The following is a 26,108-nucleotide window of genomic DNA, read 5'->3' on the forward strand; positions in this document are numbered from 1 at the left end:
AGCTCCTGGGTACGCAGTGAAGTTAGAAAGCATTATACCATTTTTCATCTGTTGATTCTGGTTAACTTAGTCGGGTTACTGTTTGAAATAGTTTTACTACATTTTCTGTGAATTCCAATAAAAACATAAAAAAAATTAGGCATGTCCACCTTAAAAATATTATTGCTGTAAAAAAAATGTGAATGTCCTTATTTCTATAAACAGTATTACATTCACACACAAATATTAACCCTTGTTTTATCTCACCATTTATTGCCTCAATATCTACATTCAGATTGTTGCAAGTTAACCATAAGGTTCTTTTATAAAGAAAGAACATAACACAATGTAAGGCTTTTATTTTTACATTTATTTTAAAAGCTAAAGTAAAAAATGAACTAAAAATAAAATTTGCCCTAAATGTATTTTTCCTTCATCTACTGATGAGGAAGCCGAAAAAACAACTTTCCAGCAATATATCTTAAGTAAAAAATGTCCTTCCTGTCCCTATGTTAAGGTGTTTAGCTATACTTCTGTCCATGGACATTTTATTTAAATTGAAAAACCACAAAAACCTTTTGGACAAGGAAATAAAAATCCCGACTCCATGCTAAGGCAGTCTGGGCCCCTGATAGATTGACTTATTCCCAGTTCATCGCGTTGTCTCTTGCTAATTTTTCCTGAGCCTGTCCTGCTTCCCACTGCCCCGTCAATAATCTGGCTACAGAACGTGCAAGCCCCATTAATTATGTTCCTGCCTATTATGATGTCAGAATGACATCTTTCTTTTATGACATCATGAATGGTAAAATGCTTGTGTCCATGGTTTGTGTGGCTGTTAACTTTATCATTAGAAGATCCACTGAAAACCTTCCCTATATGAGACATTGAGGCATGAGTATAGTAATTGTTATAAATCAGATATTTTTATTTTTTATTTTCAGCTGGTAGCATTTTATAATGTTATTGCTTTTCTAAATTCCCTTGATTTTTTTCCCTTGTTACGTTAAAAATCTATTTTAGAATAACAAAAAAAAAACAAAACAACAATTAATAAAGTCAGTGTTGTGGGAAAACCTTTAACACTGTATTCAAGGAATTTTGAATTTTAAAGTTACTCCTCTTACCTGGTCGTTCCGGGTGGAGGGTCTCCACTAATGCAAAACTTAGACATCTAGATCTGCAGAATCAGGATTCTGATCCTACCTCTCATACATTGGCTGAGAGTGTCAGCTGACCACTCTCAGCCAATAAATTAGATTATGTATATCGAACTGCGCAGAACTGACATTAACCAGCCTAGAACTCTATTTCCACTTTATGCGTGCTATTAATCTACTGAAAAGCTTGTTTAATATAAAACATAAAATGAGGCTGTTATTCGTAGGAGATGTACTATTGTGTTAAAGCGATCCCATCCTGTACAAACACTGTATATCCCCTCCTCTTTATTCTGTACCCTATTTAACTCCTGCCTCAATAAAAGAAAGATTGACAAAAAAAAAAAAAAGAACTCTATTTCCGGGCTGGCTGAAGAGACCCCAATGACGCTGACAGAGGTGGAGTTAAACCCCAGCTGCAGAGAGGTTAAACTTGGTATGTGCAGTGTTTGAAAGAAAAGCACTGTACATGTAGTCTCCTGGTACCATGAACACATCAAATGACTCCAGTGGTCATGGTGCCTGGAATAAACTTGTTCTGGATTCTCAGGACCACATCAAATCTATTGTTTCTTCTAGACAATATATTGACATGCTTATTTGAAGAAGCAGACCTCTTACTGTGCTACCAAGGAGGATAGCTAGTCTAAACAGCCGGCCTGACATTAAAAGAACACGTTGAATGTCTCACAGAGCATGTTGAACTCTGACTCTACTAACGCAGAGAATACCCAGCCCAACACCAATATTTACATAACAGCATGCAGCTCAATAAGGAGGACATCAAATGGTAGGTTTAAACAGCTGTACCTTAGCGTCTACTTGTGTAAAAATGAGTTTATTCTAAATATGAGTTTATTATATCAGTACATCTTTATAGAGGTAATGAGGGGGGGAAACCAAAACACTGCTTTTATAGGTTTTGAAAAATGATCTAATTTGGTTACCATCAGAGATATGCAATCTCTGGTTCTCTATGTGGTATTGGGTACATTTGCCTACAGGCCCAATAATCAGCATGGGAGTTGCAGTAGTCCACAGCAGCTGAAGTAGCAATGGTGAATTATATGTTGTGTCATTTTATCCAATGTTGGTACACGGGCATGACTTATCAGGGTAATGTATATATACCTACATATTTCATTCATACACTGCAAATACAAATGCCACTCACAGGAGCTGGTTCACTCAAAAGGTTGTATCCAGACTGCAGGAATATGCCCATGTCTTGAGCATCCTCTGAATGGACGTATTTTAGCAGGAAATCAAATGTCTCTTTGTTCCATTTTCTGCAAAAAATATCACATTGTAGATTTTTCCAATATACAATAATGCAATCACATTCTGCTGCATTATGCTATAGCATCTCTACTTCTGCGAGAATCCAATATCTCAGAGTTTTTGCAGGTGCTGATGTCTTTGTTACTCTGATAGGGCTTTTATTATGTCCCAGATAACATTGGCAATACTCTGCAAGGTTATTTCATTTCTAAAGAACAAAGCTCCAACATTTGCTCCTCCCTGCAATGGGAGAGTTAGAGATCTATTGAATAACTATTTGTGTTGGTCAGAACTCAAATTTTCAATGAACACAGTCCAACAAAAAAATGTTTCTTGTTGTACAAGCGATACAAATGACCGGGGCTTTTAATGCCCCACATATTACGACTTAGCTTAACTCTGCACAGCATTTTATTTGTATCACATAAGATTAGATCATAAGGGACGATTACAAATGTTTGCAGGAGGATTGTAATGACAAGGCATTAAAATCTAGCTTATAGCATAAATGTTTATATATATATATAATTTACAATGTGTTTAAAAACTAGTAATGCCATTTATATAGAAATTAAAATCCAAATATTGATCTTAGTGAACTTGAAATGCACTGCAGATGGTGACAATATTCGCCCATTAGAACACTAGGTATTGTTTTCAAAGCCCTGAGTTGAAGGTAAACAGAAAAGCTATGGTGGGTCTTTATTATTCCAATATTTATAAAATAGGTAGGGCTGTGTAGAAGGGACACTATGCACCATAAGTACTACAGAGTCCTGCAGCGGTTAGAGTGCTAAGAGTCCCCTGGCACTATCCCACTCATAAGAGTCAGACCAATTTTCCATGATCCATTTCTTCATAGACATCACTAACATTGCAACTTCCACATTGGCTATATAAATAAGGTCTGTCTATGGACAAAAGTCTTTAAAGCAAGCATGTCAAACTGCGGCCCACAATGAATATATTTGCGGCCCTGGGGCCGCTTTGTGCTGTAGCTGCGACCAGCCGCAAGACTAGAAAGATATTTCCTGTCTGATTCTTGTCTTCCCTCCCATGGCCGATCGCATGCTCCTATAGCCTCAAGAGCGCAGAGTGGCTGTCTGTCTGCAGAGCAGAGCAGCCACTCCCCTTTCCCTCCTGCTCGCAGTGCCAGAGGAGCATCTGGCCTACCTGAGCAGAGAATTGAAGGATTGGCTGCTCAACTTAAGGTAGGAGAAGAAGGGATTTGGGGACCTTCCTGTCTAGTGTGTTAAATTGGGGGAGTATTAATTTGAGGGAGGGGGCATTGTATTAGAGTGGTGGTGGGGGGGCTGTGTATTAATTTGAGTGAGGGAGGGGGCAGTGTATTAGAGTGGTGGTAGGGGGGGACAGTGTATTAATTTTGGGGGGCAGTGTATTAAATTAAAGTGGTGGGAGTGGGGGCAGTGTATTCAGTTCGAATGGAGGGTCAGTGTATTAGATTGGGTGGGGGGGCAGTGTATTAGAGTGGAGGGATGAGGGGCAGTGTATTGGATATGGGGGCAGTGTATTAGATTGGGTCTGCATGGAGGCGATGAACGCTCCCCATGGAGATGCTGATTTGCCACACTCACCAAGTAGATGCTGATTTGCCATGCAGCCATTTTTATTTTTGTAGTGCTTAGAATGACATATACGCTTATATCGCCACAACAACAGACATAAGCCAATAGAGTATCACAATATATTCAGTAACATGGCAAGCATTTACAGCACATTTTTAAAAGGTCAAATTTGGTCGGACTGTCTGTAACATGAGTGGCCTCCACGCTGGGAACTACAGGAAGGAAAAATAGACAGTTTGAGTTATCTTATGAGCTTTCAGAGATTAAACGTGGGTGAGGTCTACGTGGTGCCTCTAGGGCTGAGTAAGTATGTTGTGGGCATCGTTTTAACAATAAAATTGCCAGGTGCCTTAATCCGAACACATATTTTGTTAATGGTCAAGAGAAAACTATAAAACTGAGTAAAACTTAGCGTGGGGAGAAGGCAGATTGGGTACTACAGCGCATGGGAGTGTCTAGTTATCACTTCTGGTTAGTTACGGTCCCTGCGGTGCTGGTTTTTCACGTTGTTTACAGTTGTTGTACTGGACGTGTCAGTAGAAAGTGGTTGTGTGAAGAAGGCTAGCAATGCAAGTAATGTGCATATAGTGAGTGATTTACATTTAGCCTTTCACAGCCTAAGTACTTTGCTTCCTTTTTGTGTTTTAAGGACCGGCCTGTGTAGGCTCTACTGACCTGGCTTCAGTGGCGGAGGTCTCGTGGGTGGAGGGGGGGGATAGAGACTTGGGCCTGTGGTCCGCGTCAAAACAAGCTTTGTTTAAGGCGTTATATTTTGCCCTCCAGGTCTGTTTTTATCTGCCGGTTGAGGTTGGTAGACTTGGTTTCTGTGTGTGCCCCTTACCACTGTGGATTGGGGGGAGGAGGGGTGGTGTGTGTCGGGATCGCGCCCTTCAGTGTCTCATCTGGGGGGGGTTGGTGGGTGGTCGGTGGAACCCAATTGAGCTCTTATGGTGGTGAACAATAGAGATAGACATAACAAAAGCATAAAAAAACAGAAGAATGAGAACTTGAGTTCTTGCGGAGGCTTGAGGTGTACTTTGAAGGTAGGTGGAACAGCTAGAGTCCCGTTTGCAGCTCGTCTGTCTCCAGTTGTTTTAGGTGTCTGGGCTAGCTTCCCTGCCAGATCTTGGGAAAAAAGGTTTGACCGTTGCGGGGTCCCATACCCTGCAGTGTGCAGCGTCCGTTGGGCCAGTCTGTGCCTCTGCCAGTCCCAATGTGGAAAAGAATTTGGGTGCTTCCGCTAGAGAGGTGAGTGATTGTGTTGTCCCATTGTGAGTCACTTGTAGGGTCCCAGGTGGTCCCCATCGGTATGTGATGTCTGCCGCCCGCAGTCGTTGCGTTACTGGTGCAAGTGTCTTGCGCCATTGCAGGGTCGTTTTCGTCAGGTCCTGATAAAAGGTGAGGTGGGCTTCCTCGAATATCAGCGGTGTTTTGCCCCTCAGGGCAGCCATAATCAGTCCCTTGTCTTGTAGCGTCATGCACCGGAGAATAACATCTCTGGTGGGGTGCGGTGCTGGCCTGGTTGGCCCAGGGAGTCTGTAAACTCCATCAATGACAATTCTTCTCAGCGTAGTCTGGGGCATAATCTAGGCTAGCATTCTGCGGACAAAGTGTGGCAGCTCTTCCGTGGAGGTGGCTGCCGGTACTCCACGGATTTTAATATTGGGCCGTCTGTGCCGGTCTTCCATAGCCGTCATTTGTAATGACAGTGTTTGATGTGCTTGTGTAAGCTCTTGAACTGTGGCTTGCACATTAGTTAGCCCCACTTGTAAGTCAGATATGTCTTCTTTGTTAGCTCTCACTCCGTCGGTGGTGTTCTGTATGTCTGAGCGGAGAACAACTAACTCAGCCGCGAGTATTTTATGGAAGTCATGCAACAGGAGTTTAAGGTCATGTTTGGTTGCTGGGGTCACGGTTTCTGGGGTCTCTGTGGGAGTGGGTGTCCCTGAGTGAAGGTCGGCCAGCTCACCTTGTTTGCTGTGTTCACCTGTGGCCTCTGGAGCCTCGGTTCGAGTTTTCCCTGTGGGCGCCATCTTGGGCCGTGTTTGTTGTTGGAGCATTGCTTGGATGTCGTGGTGCTCTGTTTGGGTGTTGTTTTTCTGGGAGCGCCGTCCCATTGCTGGCATTTGTGCTGGGGTTTCTGTTTGCGATAGTGGGTAGAAGTCTGAGTCGTCCACTCCGTAGGCCCCGTGTAGCAGCGATTCCCAGTCTGGCTGCGTGCGTGTGGTGTAGGCCCCAGGCCTGCGCCTCCGCTTAGGTGTTTTAGGTGGCGCGAAGAAGGGCATCAGTCAATGCAGCAGGAGCCCCTTGTTCTTTTGAGGGGTTTGTGATCCCTGGATCGTGCGGGATTGTCGTGATTTGGAGGAGATTCGTTTAGATTATCGGGAGCCAGTGGAAATGGTGTCCGAACGGCTCTGCTGTTGGCTCCGCCCCCGCCATGCAGCTTTTTGCCACACACTTGCACAATAGTTTTCCAATGCTTACCTATGGGAAAGCATTGGATTGGCTGAGATAAAGTTTGATGATCTCAGCCAAAGTGAAGAACACACTCATAGGACTTCAAAATCAACAAGATAACGTAATTTGTTTTTTTACAGTTGTGCAACAGCATACATTCACCATTTCAGTCCCATTACCAAACTTTTATTAATATGTCAAGGTAGTTGGACTGAAACATTGGTTATATGTAAATGCACGTCTCCATGAAATAAATTCGCTCTTTTGTTTACTTTGAAGCCATGCGAGCGTGAGGACGTCCAGTGTCAGTTAGGCAACTTTTTGATACTGTACTTTTCAAAATAAACCTAAGTTTCTATGAAAACTGAAGTTTTAGTTTATTTGTGGCCCACATAAACGTAAACCTTGTTTATTTGGCCCGTCTTAGCCTTTGAGTTTGGCGTACTTGCTTTAGAGGATGCTTCTTTCCTTCCTGCACGGCTGGATCTCCTGACGCTTTCATCCTGTCATAGGACCCATTGATAGAAATAGTACTGACTATATCACCAGCTGTTATGCTAGACTTTCCTCATACTGTAATACGGAGAGGAATGAAGCCGGGTGGCAGTGCTGTGACAGGGACTGAAGCCCCAACTGTGAGGTTAAACAAAATGGATTAACCCCTCAAGGTAAGAAGGTGCCTCGACTGTCCAGTCCCCATAACAACATAAATGATCTTGTGAGTCATGGTGGGATTGTACCGTTAATCCCTAACAGGGACAACATGAAAAAGTTAATGTGGTAGGGAAGCTATATCTGTGAAGAGGGACAGACCACAGGTTTGGCTCCCAGGGACCCGGTAAGTGTAAAACTGTTAAAAAAACGTTTGACTCTTTGCCTTGGGATAAACAGCTTGGTATAGTTATGATGTTTCTGGAACATTCCTTTCATGGATTTTAAGAGGTTAACAGCTCTTACATTAGGAAATAGTAACCTCTTCTATTAACCTGACAATTTTGAAAAATGAATGTTTTTTGCTTTTAGCCTTGCTCGTTGTATATGTATTAAGAGTTAACACTTACGTTTCTTGTGTGTTTCCATTGTCATAGAGATATGGCTGCCAAAGGCCTGCTGCTCCATCACTGGTGGTTAGAGGGGTGAATTTGTCTGCATACACTTCAATTTTCAGTGGCTTCACAATGCGGTGATACTGTTCATGGATACACAGTGCTGTGGAGAGTCCAATCACCCCAGCACCTATCACCGCAACATGCATGTTCCTTAATGCTGTGTATCTGGAGGAAGTAGAAAAAAAATCATAATCTATAAACATCAGTCTTTTTGTGCTAAAAGTTTTGGAATGCTAAGACGAAAGTGTAAAGGGAATGTATTTATGCAGGTATGACTAACTTAATGAGGGCTATCTTACTTTACTTGCATTTATTTAGAGGGATACTCTATGTACCACAGCAACCACAGAAACCTGAGGATCCACACTGCATTCCACATGAGCAATGTAAATTTCATCCAATTTGGACAGCACGGATTGGCTGAGCACATCAGCCGGTAAAGATGGTTAGGGTGCCCTTGTCAACCGAAGGCAGTTTTGCAGAGTAAAATATATGAAAGGCATGAATAATGTCACATGCCGATTAAAGTTCGCAAAGCAACGCGCCTAAAGGGACACTCAAGACCCCTATAGCACTGTTTTTAAAAAAAGTGCAGAATTCAATAGAATTGAACAGGTCCTGTTACTTCCAGGCAATTGCCCAGAGCTCGCGCCTTGTCTGGGTGGGGCTAGAAAGGGAAGGCGTAAGGAAAGGCTTCAGACAAGAGAGCTGCAGCTTTTGCAAACTGTTTTCAGATTTAGCCCTAATAAAACAAATACATAATTAAATGTACACATGTTTTTATTTGAGGTATATCTACTAAACAATGGTTGAATTGATTTTTTTTTTTTTTATTTGAGTAGTGAAGTGTCCCTTTAAAATAAAGAAATCTGTTTGGGGAAGTGTTACCAGGTGGGGCCAATCACTCCATATGTAACATGAGTGACTATGGTGACGCTGGCAGCTGGAAAGTTGATGAGTATTTAGTTGACATCAAAATATAAATCATTATTGTCATGGTCATAAGCCAAGTAGCACCATAATGGCAGGGCTGTAACTGCAAAGTGAGGCTGAGGCCTCATGTTAGTGAAAAGCCTGGGCACCACTGACTGAACATTTAGAACTAGGTTATCTTTGTCTCTGCATCTTTACTCCACCAAGGATCTAATCTGTGATGTCATATCCCAGCATGCTCCATGCTGTGGTCCATTAGTGTTTAACCCGTTAAGGACACACGACATGTGTGACATGTCATGATTCCCTTTTATTCCAGAAGTTTGGTCCTTAAGGGGTTAAGGGATCAGAAACATAGAGCCAGGCATGTTACAGTGCTCATATCTCACTGTCACTTATAGTGGGGAGGGGGGCAGGCTTTCCTTACCTCCATCATCATACTCGGAGGTACTAACACATTGCAGTGGACACTAGCGCAGGCCTTAGTGGCGAAGGGCAGTTAGTCGGAGGGTGTGTTGCCATTCACACGTCGACACACCCTAAGGCTGTCTCTATGAGGTTGTCAAGTGAGGATGTATTATATGAGAAGGGTGAGGAGACTGGATGAAGATTAGGACATTAGAATAAAGAAGATATTTTTTGTGGGTGTGAGTGCAGCTTCCTTTAGGATTCCTAGGTCCTACCAAATAAGATAATATACATATTACGTCAAGATGGGTTGCAAAGATCTATTGTTGATTATCCATAACTACAGATTACTGTACATTTCAGCTAGAATATACCAAAATATTTCCTTTACATACATACAGCATTCATTTAAAAGGTAGCTTCTGGTGTAACCCATCTTGATTTATTTTTTTACTTCAGTTTTGAAGTAAACGTGTTTCATAACTCTTTTCTTTTTAAAAGATACAATTTAACAAACTGCATAAAGAGCAATATATCAGAGTTGCTTTAACAGCCAAATTATGGCTTTGTTGAACATGTGACTCATTTAAAGAAATCTTAAAGGGACACTATAGTCACCAGAACAACTACAGTTTAATGTAGTTGTTCTGGTGTCTATAGACTGTCCCTGTAGACTTTTTAACCCCTTAAGGACTGAGCCAAATGTACACGTTTTGATCAAAATAAAAAGTAAACAAAACATGGAATTTAACTATATGTTTGTTCAATACACATATTTGTATTCAGCGATGTCTCACAGTACCCCCTATGTACAGGTTTTATGGTGTTTTGGGAAGATCCATCTATCAAATATAGCATGTTACAATTTTCAGTTTTTCACATTGAAATTCGTCAGATTGGTTACGTTGCCTTTAACCCCTTAAGGACCAAACTTCTGAAATAAAAGGGAATCATGACATGTCACACATGTCATGTGTCCTTACGGGGTTAAGACCGTATAGTAGTCCAGGAATGAGAATTACCCCCATGATGGCATACCATTTGCAATAGTAGACAACCCAAGGTATCGCAAATGGGGTATGTCCAGTCTTTTTTAGTAGCCACTTGGTCACAAACACTGGCCAAAGTTAGCATTAATATTTGTTTGTGTGCGAAAAATGCAAAAAATGAATTTGAACACCAATATTGGCCAGTGTTTGTGACTGAGTAGCTACTAAAAAAGACTGGACATACCCCATTTGCAATACCTTGGGTTGTCTACTTTTGCAAATGGTATGCCATCATGGGGGTAATTCTTATTCCTGGGCTACCATGAGGTCTCAAAGGCAACGTAACCAATCTGGCGAATTTTAATGTGAAAAAACTGAAACACAAGCCTTATATTTGATTCTGTAACTTTTGAAAACACCATAAAACATGTACATGGGGGGGGGGGGGGGGGGGGGGAGGTACTGTTATACTCAGGAGACTTCACTGAACACAAATATTAGTGTTTCAAAACCGTAAAACGTATTACAAGAATTATATCATCATTGTAAGTGCCGTTTGTGTGTGAAAAATGCACAAAAACGTCAGTCACTGATGATATAATCGTTGTAATATATTTTACTGTTTTAAAACACTAATATTTGTGTTCAGCAAAGTTTTCCCAGTAAAACAGTACCCCCCATGTACAGGTTTTATGGTATCTTGGAAAGTTACAGGGTTAAATATAGTGCTAGCAAATGAAATTCTCTGGACTTTCTGCCTGGGTTATAAGGCAGGTCCCGCAAATTGTAATTAATAAAATGATTTAATTATGTAAAAATATTACATAAATATATATCTTGTGTATTGTTTATTATATATATATATATATATATATAATTTATTTTGTTATTTGTATTTATATATAGGTGTATATATATATATACACATATATATATATATATATATATATATATATATATATATATATATATATAGTGATATATACCTATATATTTATGTATATAGATATATATATTATTTTGTTCTAAGTGTATTTTGATATCTATATATATATATATTAATATCAAAATACACTTAGAACAAAATTACACATATATATTTTTTATTTATTTTTTATTATTTTACATTTTTAATGTATTTATATTATATACGTATATAATTAATATAATTCTATGTGTATTTTGTAGACAGTGTATGTGTATGTATGTGTAAGTGTGTATATATATATATATATATAATTAATATCATTCTGTGTGTATTTTGTAGACAGTGTATGTGTAAGTGTGTGTATATATATATATATATATATATATATATATATATATATATATATATATAATCTAAGGATATATTATTTTATTTTACACTGTTTTAAAACTTTATTAAACTTTTTTTCAGGCAGCAGGGGGGCTACCTGTTATTCCAGGCACTCCCCCTGCTGGTACTGCTATGGACAGCTATTCCGTCTATGTGATCGTGAGGTCCTCACAAGGACCTCTCGATCACATGGCCCAGGAGGGCCGGATCGGCAGCAGGGGGGACTCCCTGGGATGTCAGGTAAGTCCCCCCATCGCGAGCAGGTAAGTGGCAAGGACGGCGTGGACGAGCTATACCGCCCGCCAGCGTTTAGAGCCGGGTCCCCACGCACGCCGTCATTAAGGGGTTGATTAAGGAGAAAAGGCAGTGTTTACATTGCTGCCTAGTTACACCTCCAGTTGCAGTCACTCGGGCGACCACTAGAGGTGCTTCCTAGTCCAGTGCTGCGCAGTGTACAGCACTGGCACTCAATGTCTCCACGCTCTGCATGGCGACTCTGAATGCTCCCCATAGAGATGCATTGATTCCTATAGGGCAGCATTGGATTGGCTTAGATCGTCAAATTTGATTATCTCAGACACGGAGGCGGAGCGAGGAGGGGCAAGCCACGGCAGGACCAGCTCAGTGCTGGAAAAATGGTGAGTAAAAACACATTTTTAATGAAACAAGAGGGGGCCTGCAACCTAAATAGTGGTTTAACTACTATTGCGTGAGGAATACATGTTTGTATTCACGACACTATAGAGTTCCTTTAATGAAGAAACAAGTTATTTCTGTTTTTTATAAACCGTCTTGAATGTGTCACACATTTCACATTTCAAATGTCCCTGGGGCAGCTCTTATCTAAAAGTTTGTAGTGTATGCCAGTCAATCAAGGTCTGTCTCTAAACATTCAGGACAGGTAGCAGGTTGGTATCTGTGTCAAATTCTCGGCATGTCTGAAAATCTCCAACAACAAAAAAAATACTAGTAGTATTCAAGAGTTTGGCAGGAATATTTGAGGATCAGTCAGGGATCCTTCCTGCAAATTAGGGACACATTTAAAAAAAATAATGAGTTACCTGGCTGTGTAAATCACACATGACGAGGCTCTCGTGCAAAACATGGCATTTGGCACGTTAGGCGTTCTCTGCTCCACGAATAGAACTTCTAACAAGGAAGTGAATGGGCTGACTTTCAGTTTCACTTTAAGCTACTATGTGGCTGTTCTAGTTACCATGATAATGCTACATACAGGGAAATGGCTATGGCAAATTGCAGACACTGAGAGAAACAGGTTCTAGGATTGCTGATATGCTGATCTTAAAACTCTTGAATGGCCCTGTTGGAATTTATAGGGTTATTTGCCCAAATAGATTATAGTAAGCCATCTACAGGGTTATTTCCCCCAAATAAATTGATTACGTTTATTTTTATACAAACGTCACAACATTTGGAATAGCCAAAATAATCAAAATATTTTAATAAATTGTTAACTGATTAGTCATTGCAGTAAGTAAAATTATGGGTACTAGATCTGCCTTTGGTGCAATCCGATTCACTGATGATTTATTTGCCAAATACAAATACCATCCATGGTACAGTAAGCTTTTACATGTAAGTAATATATCAATGTAGCAGCAGTACATAAATGCTTCTATGCATCATGTAATTTGCTGGCACCAAAAAAAATTAAAGAAAGAAAATTAGTAAATAAAAAATCTCTCGGAGAAAAGTCCCCAAAAACCACATGGAATAAGGACAGTGCAGGACATCCCACTCATTATTGACATCCAAGTGGTATTCCCCCTGACAGTACACCACCAATTATTGTACACCCTCACTCCAGCTCAGCCATCTTCAATTATAGAAATATTCTTTGTTTTCAAGGATTTTTTTGTTTTCATTTTCAAAGAGAAAAGCTCGACGAACAATAACGTGCTATAAATAAAATACCTGAAGGTAAAAGTGCACACAGTCATGCACAGATACAGGCACAGACACACACACAGTCACATAGTTATAGGCACACAGAGACAGACAGACAGTCACAGGCACACAGACACAGTCACACACAGTTACAGCCACACAGTCATACACAGTTACTGGCACATGGACATGGAGAAACACAGTTACAGGCACACAGTGACAAGCACGTACAGTTATGGCACAAAGACAAGAAACAGACAATCACAGCGACAAAGTCACGGGCACACAAAGTTACACACATACAATCACACCCAGTTAAAGATAAACAGACACAGTCATACAAAGTTACAGCTACACAGACATGGCCATAAGTAGTTACTGTCCAACTGACATGGAGAAACACAGTCACAAGCACACATACATACAAGTACAAAGACATGGTAAGAGACAGTCACAGGAACATGGTCACAGGCACACACAATTACACATATACAATCAGAGGCACACACATTAGCATGCATACAAATGCAGTAACACACAGTCACATTTTTAGGCACACTGACACAGTCACACACAGTTACACACATTAGCATGCATACAAACACAGTAACACTGTAGCGGTACTTACCTTATCCGGGGGCCGGCCGCGGTCCTCTCTTCAAGCCGCGCGCGGTCCTGCGGCTGCACGAGCCGCGCGCGGCTCATCCGACTGCTCAAACAGGAAGGCGGGCAGTGACCGCGAGAAGCGGTCACGTGTCCCGCCTGCAGCTAAGAGCGCGCCGCGAATATCGGGCGCGCTCTTAAAGAGACAGTGGGAGCCTAAATCGCAAAAAGGCTCCCATTGGCTCCTGTCACGCCAATCACCCCATACACTTACCTGTTGGGGGAGTGGAAGTGACAGGAGCCAATCACGTTAGTTTGAAGGCTACTTATACTTACCCTTTTCCCTTAGTTCCTTGCCCTATCGTGGTTTCTGCTACAGTTCCCTTTAGTGCTTGTTGTATTCAGTTGTGTTTCTCCGTACTTGACCTTGGCTTTGTATTCTGACTTCGTTTTCGCTTTATCCTTGTCTGTACTGTTTGCCGGCTTGCTGATTCCTGTGTACCAGACCCCGGCTAGTTCTCGTTTACGCTGTCTCTTTGTGCCCTTGACCTCGGATCGCTCCTGACTCTGTACTTCTCCTTTACGTCGAGTCCGGCCACTCTAAGGTCCGGTAGACGTATCTCTCCTCTGTGCTGTCTTCTGTTTTGCTGGATCCTGCGTGTAGGGGTATATACTCGTTACATTACGATAGGGCCATGGACCCCGCAGATTTAGCTCAACAGATGGCGACCCATGAGGCTAGATTTGTAGAGCAGGATCACCGTATGGATCAAATAGCTCAGGCTCTCCAGACGCTCTTAGCTAGAACCATTCCAGCAACCGCACCTAACCCTCCTGCACCCCTGCTTCCTGAAGTATCGACTATGCCTAATGCTACAGCACATTTAACGCCTCCTCCTAGGTATGGAGGGGATTCTAAGACATGCAGAGGGTTCATTAACCAAATAGAGTTTCATTTTGAAATGTATCCACGTTCATTTCCCACAGAGAGGTCCAAAGTTGGGTTCTTTATGCACCAACTTACCGACAAAGCACTTGAATGGGCAAACCCTATTTGGGAGGCTAATGGACCTATGGTGCATAACTTTCACAGTTTCCTAACAGCTTTTCGCAGAACTTTTGACACTAGGAAAAGGTCTAAGAATGCCGCTAGAGCATTAATGAGGGTTAAACAGGGTTCTAGGTCTGTGGCTGATTACGCTATACAGTTTCGTACCCTTGCCTCACAGGTCGATTGGACCAATAATGGGTTAACTACTGCCTTCATGGAAGGCTTATCAGATTCTATATTGGATGAGGTAGCGGCTAAGGAACTTCCTGTTGCCTTAGAGGACCTTATTGACTACCTCATCGATATAGATAATAGGATTCGGGACAGGCTCTATACCAAGAACAGGAATAGAAGTTTTGTTACGCCTATTCACCCCAGAGTTAATCCACCGGAGAGTGTAAAAGTATCTGAAGAGGAGCCAATGCAATTAGGGGTTGCCAAACTCTCTGATAATGAAAAATTACATAGGAGAAGAGAGGGACTCTGCCTATATTGTGGTAGGAGAGAACATATGGTAAAGGAGTGTCCTCTGCTCCCGGAAAACTCTCGCACCTAAGACCTTATAGGGGACTGGCCTTGGGTGTGATTTCTAAGTCTCCTACCTTGCCTCCTAACCGACTGCTTCTCCCTGTTTCTTTACATATGGGAGAGAGTCGTATAGTTGAAAACATATACGCCCTGGTTGACTCTGGGGCAGCTGAGAATTTTATAGACTCTGGTTTTGTAAAGAAAAACAATATTCCCATCAGGGAGAAGGAGATACCCTTGGCCGTTGAGGCCATAGATGGTAGACCATTGATATCTCCAGTTGTTACTCACGAGACTGCACCGCTACACATGTACACAGGGGTTCTACACTATGAAACCATTCGGTTCCAGGTCATCACCTCTCCCTCTTCACAGTTGGTATTAGGGTATCCATGGTTACGTGCCCACAATCCCATTTTTGACTGGGAGACAGGGCAGATAAAATCATGGAGTGAAGCCTGCCATGAGTCATGTACTATTGAAGTCACGCCTGTGAATTCTATTAACGTTCCTACTGTTCCTCCTTTATCTACGGCTATACCCTCTCAGTATTTAACTTTAAAGACTGTCTTTGATAAAAGAGAGGCTGACAAATTACCGCCTCACAGACCCTACGATTGTGCTATTGATTTGTTGCCTGGTACTATACCTCCCAAGGGCAGGGTGTACCCCCTATCGGTTCAAGAAAACCGTGTCATGGAGGAGTACATTAAAGAATCATTAGAAAAGGGATTTATTAGGAGATCCTCTTCTCCGGCTGGAGCGGGGTTCTTCTTTGTATCGAAGAAAGAAGGTGATTTAAGACCTTGCATTGATTATAGAGGTCTTAATAAAATCACCATCAAAAATGCTTACCCTATACCGTTAATAACAGAATTGTTTGACAGGCTCAAACATGCTACGGTATTCACCAAATTAGATCTTAGAGGAGCATACAATTTGATACGTATAAAAAAGGACCACGAATGGAAGACAGCCTTTAACACTCGGTCAGGTCATTATGAGTATACCGTCATGCCATTTGGGCTTTGCAATGCCCCAGCAGTGTTCCAAGAATTTATTAATGATGTCTTAAGGGACTTTATTCACTCATTTGTTATTGTGTACTTGGATGACATTTTAATATATTCTACAGACATTCACACTCATCACAGACATGTTACGACAGTTCTGAAGACCCTTCTTGCTAATGGTCTTTATTGCAAATTAGAAAAATGTCTATTCGACCAATCCGAGGTCCAGTTTTTAGGGTATTTGATTTCCGCTGAGGGTTTTCGGATGGATCCCCAGAAGCTCGCTGCGGTCATAGAATGGCCTCTGCCGCAAGGTCTGAAAGCCATCCAGCGTTTTCTGGGTTTCTCTAATTATTATAGACGTTTTATCAAAGGTTTTTCGTCTATAGTAGCGCCTATTACTCGTATGACTAAAAAGGATGGCAATACACGTGTCTGGTCTACTGAGGCACTTCAGGCTTTTGACTTTCTTAAGACTACGTTCGCCTCTGCCCCTATTTTACAGCATCCTGTCCCCTCATTGCCATATATACTTGAGGTTGATGCTTCCGATATAGGGGTAGGTGCTGTCTTATCCCAAAGAGAGTCTCCTGACAAGCCATTGCATCCTTGTGGCTTCTTTTCTAAACAAATGTCCAAAGCAGAAAGGAATTATGATGTGGGTAATCGCGAACTCCTTGCTATCATTTTAGCACTCAAAGAATGGAGACATTTGTTAGAAGGCACTAAGGATCCCATCCTCATATTTACGGATCATAAGAACCTGTCCTACCTTAGCGAAGCTAAAAGATTGTCTTCCAGGCAGGCTAGGTGGTCACTGTTCTTGTCTCATTTTAATTATATAATAACCTATAGGCCAGGCGACCGGAACACTAAAGCGGACGCTCTGTCCAGACAATTCGAGACTATTGACAAACAGGAGATTGATGTCACTCCTGTCATTCCCCCAGACAGGATAATAGCAACTACTATATTGTCTATTTCCTCGTCCCTCTTGCAGGCCATACAAGCGAAACAGAGCATGGCACCTGGCGAGAGGCCTAATGATAAATTGTTCGTTGACGTTCCCGAGAGACGGGATATTCTGTCACTGTATCACGATACTAAGACTGCTGGACATCCTGGTATTTCCAAAACAGTGTCAGCCGTTTCTCGGTATTTCTGGTGGGATACCTTACGTAAGGATGTTACTGACTATATAAGTGCTTGTTCTACTTGTGCATGTATGAAAACCTCTCGTAGAGTTCCTTGTGGGCTGTTGCATCCGTTACCCGTTCCCGAGAGACCTTGGTCTAATCTATCAATGGATTTTATTGTTGAATTACCCCCTTCGAATGGTAACACAGTCATCCTAATGATAGTAGATCGGTTTTCCAAAATGGCTCACTTTGTGTCTCTTCGCAAGTTGCCCACTTCCAAGGAACTGGCTCTTATCTTCGCTAAAGAAGTGTTTCGATTACATGGTATTCCCTTATCTATTGTATCCGATAGGGGTAGCCAATTTATTTCCAGGTTCTGGAAAGCCTTTTGTTCGGAGATGGGTATTTCCCTCTCATTTTCTTCCGCTTACCATCCCCAGTCTAATGGAGCTGCTGAACGTGCCAACCAGTCTCTGGAGCAGTACCTCCGTTGTTTTGTGTCTCACCATCAGGACAATTGGTCTGACCTGCTTCCTTGGGCTGAATTTGCTCGGAATAACGCCACTCATGATTCTTCCGGCAAAAGCCCTTTTTACGTTGTCTATGGCCAGCATCCCGTTGTTCTTCCGGCTGCATTCTCCTCACAGGGCATGCCAGTTCTGGATGAGCATTTGGCTGGTTTGCGTAATACTTGGGAGCAGGTTCAGCGTTCTTTGGTGGACTCTGCTGCCCGCCAGAAGGCTCAGGCTGACAAGCATCGCAGAGCGGCTCCTTCCTATGTTGTGGGGGACAGGGTTTTGCTTTCCACACGGAATATTCGCCTCCGGGTGCCTTCTATGAAATTGGCTCCCCGCTTCATTGGTCCTTATCGCATTATACATAAGGTTAATCCCGTTTCTTATGCCTTGGGTCTGCCTAAAAATCTGCGTATACCCAATGTATTTCACACCTCGTTGTTGAAGCCTTACGTACGCAACCGCTATACCCGGAGTACACCCCCTCCCCCTCCTGTCTCTGTGGAGGGTCGTGAGGAGTTCGAAGTGTCTGCTGTTATTGACTCTCGTTTCCTCAGGGGTCGGCTTCAGTACTTGGTACATTGGAAGGGTTATGGGCCTGAGGAGCGCAGTTGGATTTCTGCGGATGCTGTTCATGCTCCCCGCCTTGTACGTTCTTTCCATTCGCGTTTTCCTGCCAGACCTGGTCCTGCCCGCCCGGAGGGCGTGTCCTCAGGGGGGGGTACTGTAGCGGTACTTACCTTATCCGGGGGCCGGCCGCGGTCCTCTCTTCAAGCCGCGCGCGGTCCTGCGGCTGCACGAGCCGCGCGCGGCTCATCCGACTGCTCAAACAGGAAGGCGGGCAGTGACCGCGAGAAGCGGTCACGTGTCCCGCCTGCAGCTAAGAGCGCGCCGCGAATATCGGGCGCGCTCTTAAAGAGACAGTGGGAGCCTAAATCGCAAAAAGGCTCCCATTGGCTCCTGTCACGCCAATCACCCCATACACTTACCTGTTGGGGGAGTGGAAGTGACAGGAGCCAATCACGTTAGTTTGAAGGCTACTTATACTTACCCTTTTCCCTTAGTTCCTTGCCCTATCGTGGTTTCTGCTACAGTTCCCTTTAGTGCTTGTTGTATTCAGTTGTGTTTCTCCGTACTTGACCTTGGCTTTGTATTCTGACTTCGTTTTCGCTTTATCCTTGTCTGTACTGTTTGCCGGCTTGCTGATTCCTGTGTACCAGACCCCGGCTAGTTCTCGTTTACGCTGTCTCTTTGTGCCCTTGACCTCGGATCGCTCCTGACTCTGTACTTCTCCTTTACGTCGAGTCCGGCCACTCTAAGGTCCGGTAGACGTATCTCTCCTCTGTGCTGTCTTCTGTTTTGCTGGATCCTGCGTGTAGGGGTATATACTCGTTACAAACACACAGTCACACATTTATCAGCACACAGACACAGTAACACATTGTTACCAAATCACTGTTACAGACAAGCACATAGTTTAAGGCACACAATCACGCACAGTTACAGGCACACAGAGACACAAAGACACACAGTCAGTCACATACAGTTACAGGTACACAGTCACACACAGTTACAGGCACACAGTTAAAGGCACATAGTCACACATAGGTACAGATACACAATTACAGGAACACACCAACACAGTGGCACACAGACACAGTCACACACAGTTGCAGGCACAAAAACACACATTGCTAATGGCACACCGTAGGCACACAGACAGAGTAACACACCGTTATAGGCATACAAGCACACAGTCACACACAGTTTTAGGCACAATCACACAGTTCCAGACACAGAGTCACACACAACAGTTACACAGACACAGTTAAAGGCACAATCAGGTAACAGGAATTGTACTCAATCCACAAGTCAATTGGGTACTTAGCTAGACCATGGGCCAGCACTCGCCCATCAGAACATAGGTATGAAAGAAGAAGGTGCAGGCACTGCAATGATTAAGGGCATGTTGATTGGAAGCAGTAGAACAACACAGCAATGTTTCAACCCTAGGTTGGGTCTTTGTCAAGTTACAGGCACACAGACACAGTCCCACACAGTTAAAGGACCACTATAGGCACCCAGACCACTTCAGCTTAATGAGGTGGTCTGGGTGCCTGGTCCAGCTAGGTTTAACCCTTTTTTCTATAAACATAGCAGTTTCAGAGAAACTGCTATGTTTACATTAGGGTTAATCCAGCCTCTAGTGGGACAGCGCGCTTCTGCGCTTCTCACTGTGATTTTCACAGTGAGAAGACGCCAGCGTCCATAGGAAAGCATTGTGAATGCTTTCCTATGAGACTGGCTGAATGCGCGCGCGGCTCATGCCGTGTATGCCCATTCAGCCGAGGAGGACGATAGTCCCCGCCCGGCAATGGAGAAAGAGGTAAGTTTAACCCTTTCCACCCCCTAGAGCCCGGCGGGAGTGGGACCCTGAGGGTGAGGGCACCCTCAGGGCACTACAGTGCCAGGAAAAACGAGTATGTTTTCCTGGCACTATAGTGGTCCTTTAATGGGACAATCCATGATATGTTACCCTTATTAAACCAGCCACTAAATCACTATCAGAACTGATAACACTACTGTCTAATCACTATCAGCTTAAGCCACTTGAGATTACTGAACAATTTAAATTCTATAGCAAACAGTTCTGGTGCATCGAAGCATTGACTCCACAAAACCTCTGAACGTGTCCTCTGGTATCTGGCACCAAGACATTAGCAGCAGAGACTTTATGTCCTGCAAGTTGTGAGATAAGGCCTCCATGGAATGAATTTGTTGTTCCAGCACATCACACAGACGCTCAATCAGATTGAGATCTGGGGAATTAGGAGGCCAATGCAACACCTTGAAATCCTTTTCATGTTCCTAAAACCATTCCTGAATAATTATTGCAGTGTGGCAGAGTGCATTAACCTGCTGAAAGAGGCCACTGCCATAATGGAACACCATTGTCATAAATGGATGTACGTGGTCTGCAACAATCTCAGAGCCCAAAGTATAACACCAGCCTCCCCCAGCCTGCCTTTATCCTTTCCCCAGGTAAACGCACAGGCACACTGTTATTCACCTGTTATAAAAGAAAATGTGATTCATCAAATTAGGCAATCTTCTTTCATTGCTCCATGATCCAGTACTGATGCTCATGTCCTCACTGAAGATGCTTTCAGTGGTGTACAGGGGTCATCATGGGCACCAGGCCCGGACTGGCCATCGGGCACACCCGGAAATGCCCAGTGGGCTGCGATTGCTATGGGCTGAGGCCTGCAGGGGAGGTCACAGGATCTCCCCTGCCAGTCTATGCAGGTCCCGTGCTATCCGAGCGCCGGCCCTGCAGTATTCCATGACGGGCCAGTGAGGGAGATCAAAGATCTCCCTCACCGGCCCACTTGCACAAACATGCGGCTGGGGAGGGAGACAGGAGAGGACCTGGCGGAGCTCTATCTTGCAGCTCCGCCGGGTTCCTCTCGCTAGATTTGAAATGTTGCCATGGCAACGCCCCCAATCTCACGAGAGTGAACTCTAGCCTTGTAGGCTAGAGTCCACTAACCATTAGGACCACCAGGGATGGTAGAACGGTCCCCTCTCCCAGGCTAAAGGTAAGAAGGGAGGGGGGGAAATAATGCTTGGGTTTTTTTGTTTTTTTTTTATTTAAAATAAATAAATTTTTATATAGTGGCAATAATTTGCCTCCCCATCACACAATCCCTCCTAACATACACACACATCACCCTCACACACATCCCTCTCTCACCCACATTACCCTCACAGCACCCTCTCACGCACACAGAACCCTTACACACAATGGACCCTCACACAGAACATCCTCACACGCACAGCACCTTTTCACACACACACAGCACCCTTTCACACACACACAGCACCCTTTCACACACACACAGCACCCTTTCACACACACACACAGCACCCTTTCACACACACACACAGCACCCTTTCACACACACACACAGCACCCTTTCACACACACACACAGCACCCTTTCACACACACACACAGCACCCTTTCACACACACACACAGCACCCTTTCACACACACACAGCACCCTTTCACACACACAGCACCCTTTCACACACACACAGCACCCTTTCACACACACACAGCACCCTTTCACACACACAGCACCCTTTCACACACACAGCACCCTTACACACACAGCACCCTTACACACACACAGCACCCTTACACACACACAGCACCCTTACACACAGCACCCTCACACACAGAGCATCCTCACACACAGAGCACCTTTTCACATACACAGCACCCTCATGCACACAGCACCCTCACGCACACACATCACGACCCTCACATACACAGCACCCTCACACACACACACACACATCACGACCCTCACATACACAGCACCCTCTCACACACACACACATCACGACCCTCACATACACATTTCACCCCTCACACTCACAGCATCCATCACACACACTGCACCCTTCACAAATACACACAGAAACCCCAACACACTGCACCACTCACACACAATACTTCCAAACATATATATGTATAAACTACAGCACCCCTCACACACATATTTCAGAGCAATATATATATATATATAAATAAAACTACAGCACCCCTCACACACACACACACTGCACCGCTCACACACATACTGCACCCCTAAACACATTACATTCCAGAAACACACTAGATCCCTTACCCAACTCTGTATCATCTACACAGATACACACACTAGATCCCTATATACACTCTGAATCCTCTACACACACACACACACTCACTAGATCTCCTATACACATTCTGGGTCCTTTAAACACACACTAGACCCCTATACACACACACTGCACCACCTATACACACACTACATTCCTGAAATACACACTCTATTTATATACACACCGCCCAGCATGCCCGTGCTTTAAGACACAGCCCTATTCCTGATAGTCTACTCTGTTTTCTATGGATGTTGAATTTCTCCAAATTAATGTTCCAGACGCAGATGGTGTACATAACTGAAAGAAAACAACATTATCCTAGTAACACAATTTATATAGCATATACTCACTCACATTTAGGCTGACATAAATAAATGATTTTCTAGATAAGCCTAGAAAATCATTTATTTATGTCAGCCTATTATGTCAGGAGTAAATTAGAGGAGCAGTCTATGCCATTGTATTTGCTATGGTGCTTTTAGACAGTTTACTGTCTTCCAGTTCAAGGACAAACTGTTTTCAGGACTTTTAACCACATTTAAGGTTTCCAGTAACACTCACAAGTTAGTGGGGCACTCAGTTTATCACTGCCATTTAAATATTGCCAAAGTTGATATTTTGAATTATTAAAGTAAAATTTGGCATTAGCAATATGGAAACCAGGAGCAAATGGGCTGTGGGTGCCTTAAAGATTGGATTAAACTGCTCAAAAAGTCTAGGCCCAGAATTAATGGATGGCTTCCATTTCCTACTGCCACCATAACAACTACAATGGCTCTTGATCCGCCCCCAGCGCCGGGCCGATTCTCAAGGTGCCAAAAGGTGGGGGAGCCGAGAGGAGCCCTGTCACATGGGGCCCAGGAGGTGGCCATCTGGCCACCTCAGGGCGACCCCAAAGCTGTATTAGGCAAGGCAGAGCAGGCACCTGCTTACCTTGATAGCAGGTGCCTGCTCTGCCATCAAATGCCGGTGACCGGAGGACAGGGGAACAGAGCAGGCAGGCAGCGAGGGAGGCTGTTCTTGCAGCCTCTCACTCCTCCCTCGCACGCCCTTTGTAATGCCGGGAGCCGGAATATGACGTCATTCAGCATACTAAACAGCGGGCGGGAGGAGTGAGGAGCTGCCCCACACTGCACCCCAGGGAGGTGAGTGTTTGACTGTGTGTGTGTGTGTGTGTCAGTGAGTATCTGTCTGTGTATGTGTTTGTTAGTGAGTTAGTATGTATGTCAGTGTGTGTGTGTGTCTGTCAGTGAGTGAGTGTATGTATGTATGTATGTCAGTGAGTGAGTGTGTGTCTGTCAGTGAGTGAGTGTGTGTGTGTCTGTCAGTGAGTGAGTGTGTGTGTGTCTGTCAGTGAGTGAGTGTGTGTGTGTCTGTCAGTGAGTGAGTGTGTGTGTGTCTGTCAGTGAGTGTGTGTGTGTGTGTCTGTCAGTGAGTGTGTGTGTGTCTGTCAGTGAGTGAGTGTGTCTGTCAGTGAGTGAGTGTGTGTGTGTGTCTGTCAGTGAGTGTGTGTCTGTCAGTGAGTGTGTGTGTGTCAGTGAGTGAGTGAGTGTGTGTCTGTCAGTGAGTGAGTGTGTGTGTGTCTGTCAGTGAGTGAGTGTGTGTGTGTCTGTCAGTGAGTGAGTGTGTGTGTCTGTCAGTGAGTGAGTGTGTGTGTGTCTGTCAGTGAGTGAGTGAGTGTGTGTCTGTCAGTGAGTGAGTGAGTGTGTGTCTGTCAGTGAGAGTGTGTGTGTGTGTCTGTCAGTGAGAGTGTGTGTGTGTGTGTCTGTCAGTGAGTGTGTGTGTGTCTGTCAGTGAGTGAGTGTGTCTGTCAGTGAGTGAGTGTGTGTGTGTGTCTGTCAGTGAGTGTGTGTCTGTCAGTGAGTGAGTGAGTGTGTGTCTGTCAGTGAGAGTGTGTGTCTGTCAGTGAGAGTGTGTGTGTCTGTCAGTGAGTGTGTGTGTCTGTCAGTGAGTGTGTGTGTCTGTCAGTGAGTGTGTGTCTGTCAGTGAGTGTGTGTGTCTGTCAGTGAGTGTGTGTGTCTGTCAGTTTGTGTCTGTCAGTGAGTGTGTGTGTGTGTGTCTGTCAGTGAGTGTGTGTGTCTGTCAGTGAGCGTGTGTGTGTGTGTCTGTCAGTGAGCGTGTGTGTGTGTGTCTGTCAGTTTGTGTCTGTCAGTGAGCGTGTGTGTGTGTGTCTGTCAGTGAGTGTGTGTGTCTGTCAGTGAGTGTGTGTGTCTGTCAGTGAGCGTGTGTGTGTCAGTGAGTGTGTGTGTCTGTCAGTGAGTGTGTGTGTCTGTCAGTGAGTGTGTGTGTCTGTCAGTGAGTGTGTGTGTCTGTCAGTGAGTGTGTGTGTCTGTCAGTGAGCGTGTGTGTGTGTGTCTGTCAGTGAGCGTGTGTGTGTGTGTCTGTCAGTTTGTGTCTGTCAGTGAGCGTGTGTGTGTGTGTCTGTCAGTGAGTGTGTGTGTCTGTCAGTGAGTGTGTGTGTCTGTCAGTGAGCGTGTGTGTGTCAGTGAGTGTGTGTGTCTGTCAGTGAGTGTGTGTGTCTGTCAGTGAGTGTGTGTGTCTGTCAGTTTGTGTCTGTCAGTGAGTGTGTGTGTCTGTCAGTTTGTGTCTGTCAGTGAGTGTGTGTGTGTGTGTCTGTCAGTGAGTGTGTGTGTCTGTCAGTGAGTGTGTGTGTCTGTCAGTGAGCGTGTGTGTGTCTGTCTGTCAGTGAGCGTGTGTGTGTCTGTCAGTGAGCGTGTGTGTGTCTGTCAGTGAGTGTGTGTGTCTGTCAGTGAGTGTGTGTCTGTCAGTGAGAGTGTGTGTCTGTCAGTGAGAGTGTGTGTCTGTCAGTGAGTGTGTGTGTCTGTCAGTGAGTGTGTGTGTCTGTCAGTGAGTGTGTGTGTCTGTCAGTGAGAGTGTGTGTCTGTCAGTGAGTGTGTGTCTGTCAGTGAGTGTGTGTGTCTGTCAGTGAGTGTGTGTGTCTGTCAGTGAGTGTGTGTGTCTGTCAGTTTGTGTCTGTCAGTGAGTGTGTGTGTCTGTCAGTTTGTGTCTGTCAGTGAGTGAGTGACATGAGGAGGCAGCAAAATGGATCTTTGCCTAGGGTCGGCAGAAATCCTTGCACCGGCCCCTAGGGGGAGGAAGGGGTAAACCACTTACCTTTCTCCAGCGCCGGGCTCCCTCTGCGCTGGGGACTCTCCTCCCTCTTCCGACGACATCCGCCGAATGCGCATGCGCGGCAAGAGCCGCAGGCGCATTCAATCAGTCCATAGGAAAGCATTTTTCAATGCTTTCCTATGGATGCTGTCGTCTTCTCACTGTGTAAATCACAGTGAGAAGCGCCTCTAGTGGCTGTCAATGAGACAGCCACTAGAGGCTGGATTAAACCTATTGTAAACATAGCAGTTTCTCTGAAACTGTTATGCTTACAGCTGCAGGGTTAGCCTTAGATGGACCTGGCACC

At 44.1% G+C, this 26,108-nt stretch overlaps 1 protein-coding gene across 5 annotated transcripts in view; it reads right to left on the bottom strand.

Moving 5' to 3' along the window:
- The window catches only part of DAO (D-amino acid oxidase), a 73,034-nt gene that overhangs the window by 24,173 nt on the left and 22,753 nt on the right, over positions 1–26,108 (bottom strand). For 4 of the 5 annotated variants that reach the window (XM_063457081.1, XM_063457084.1, XM_063457085.1 and 1 more), the window contains exons 2-3: positions 7,525–7,737; positions 2,314–2,428 (exon numbers count right to left, since the gene is read on the bottom strand). In XM_063457081.1, the coding sequence (XP_063313151.1) occupies positions 2,314–2,428; positions 7,525–7,718 (309 nt within the window). In that variant the 5' untranslated portion in view covers positions 7,719–7,737. Of the gene's footprint in view, positions 1–2,313; positions 2,429–7,524; positions 7,738–12,281; positions 12,380–26,108 lie in introns of those variants that run through there. The other variant, XM_063457086.1, reaches the window with a different exon arrangement.

This window comes from Pelobates fuscus, chromosome 5 (genome assembly GCF_036172605.1).
Source record: "Pelobates fuscus isolate aPelFus1 chromosome 5, aPelFus1.pri, whole genome shotgun sequence".
Taxonomy (NCBI): Eukaryota; Metazoa; Chordata; class Amphibia; order Anura; family Pelobatidae; genus Pelobates; species Pelobates fuscus.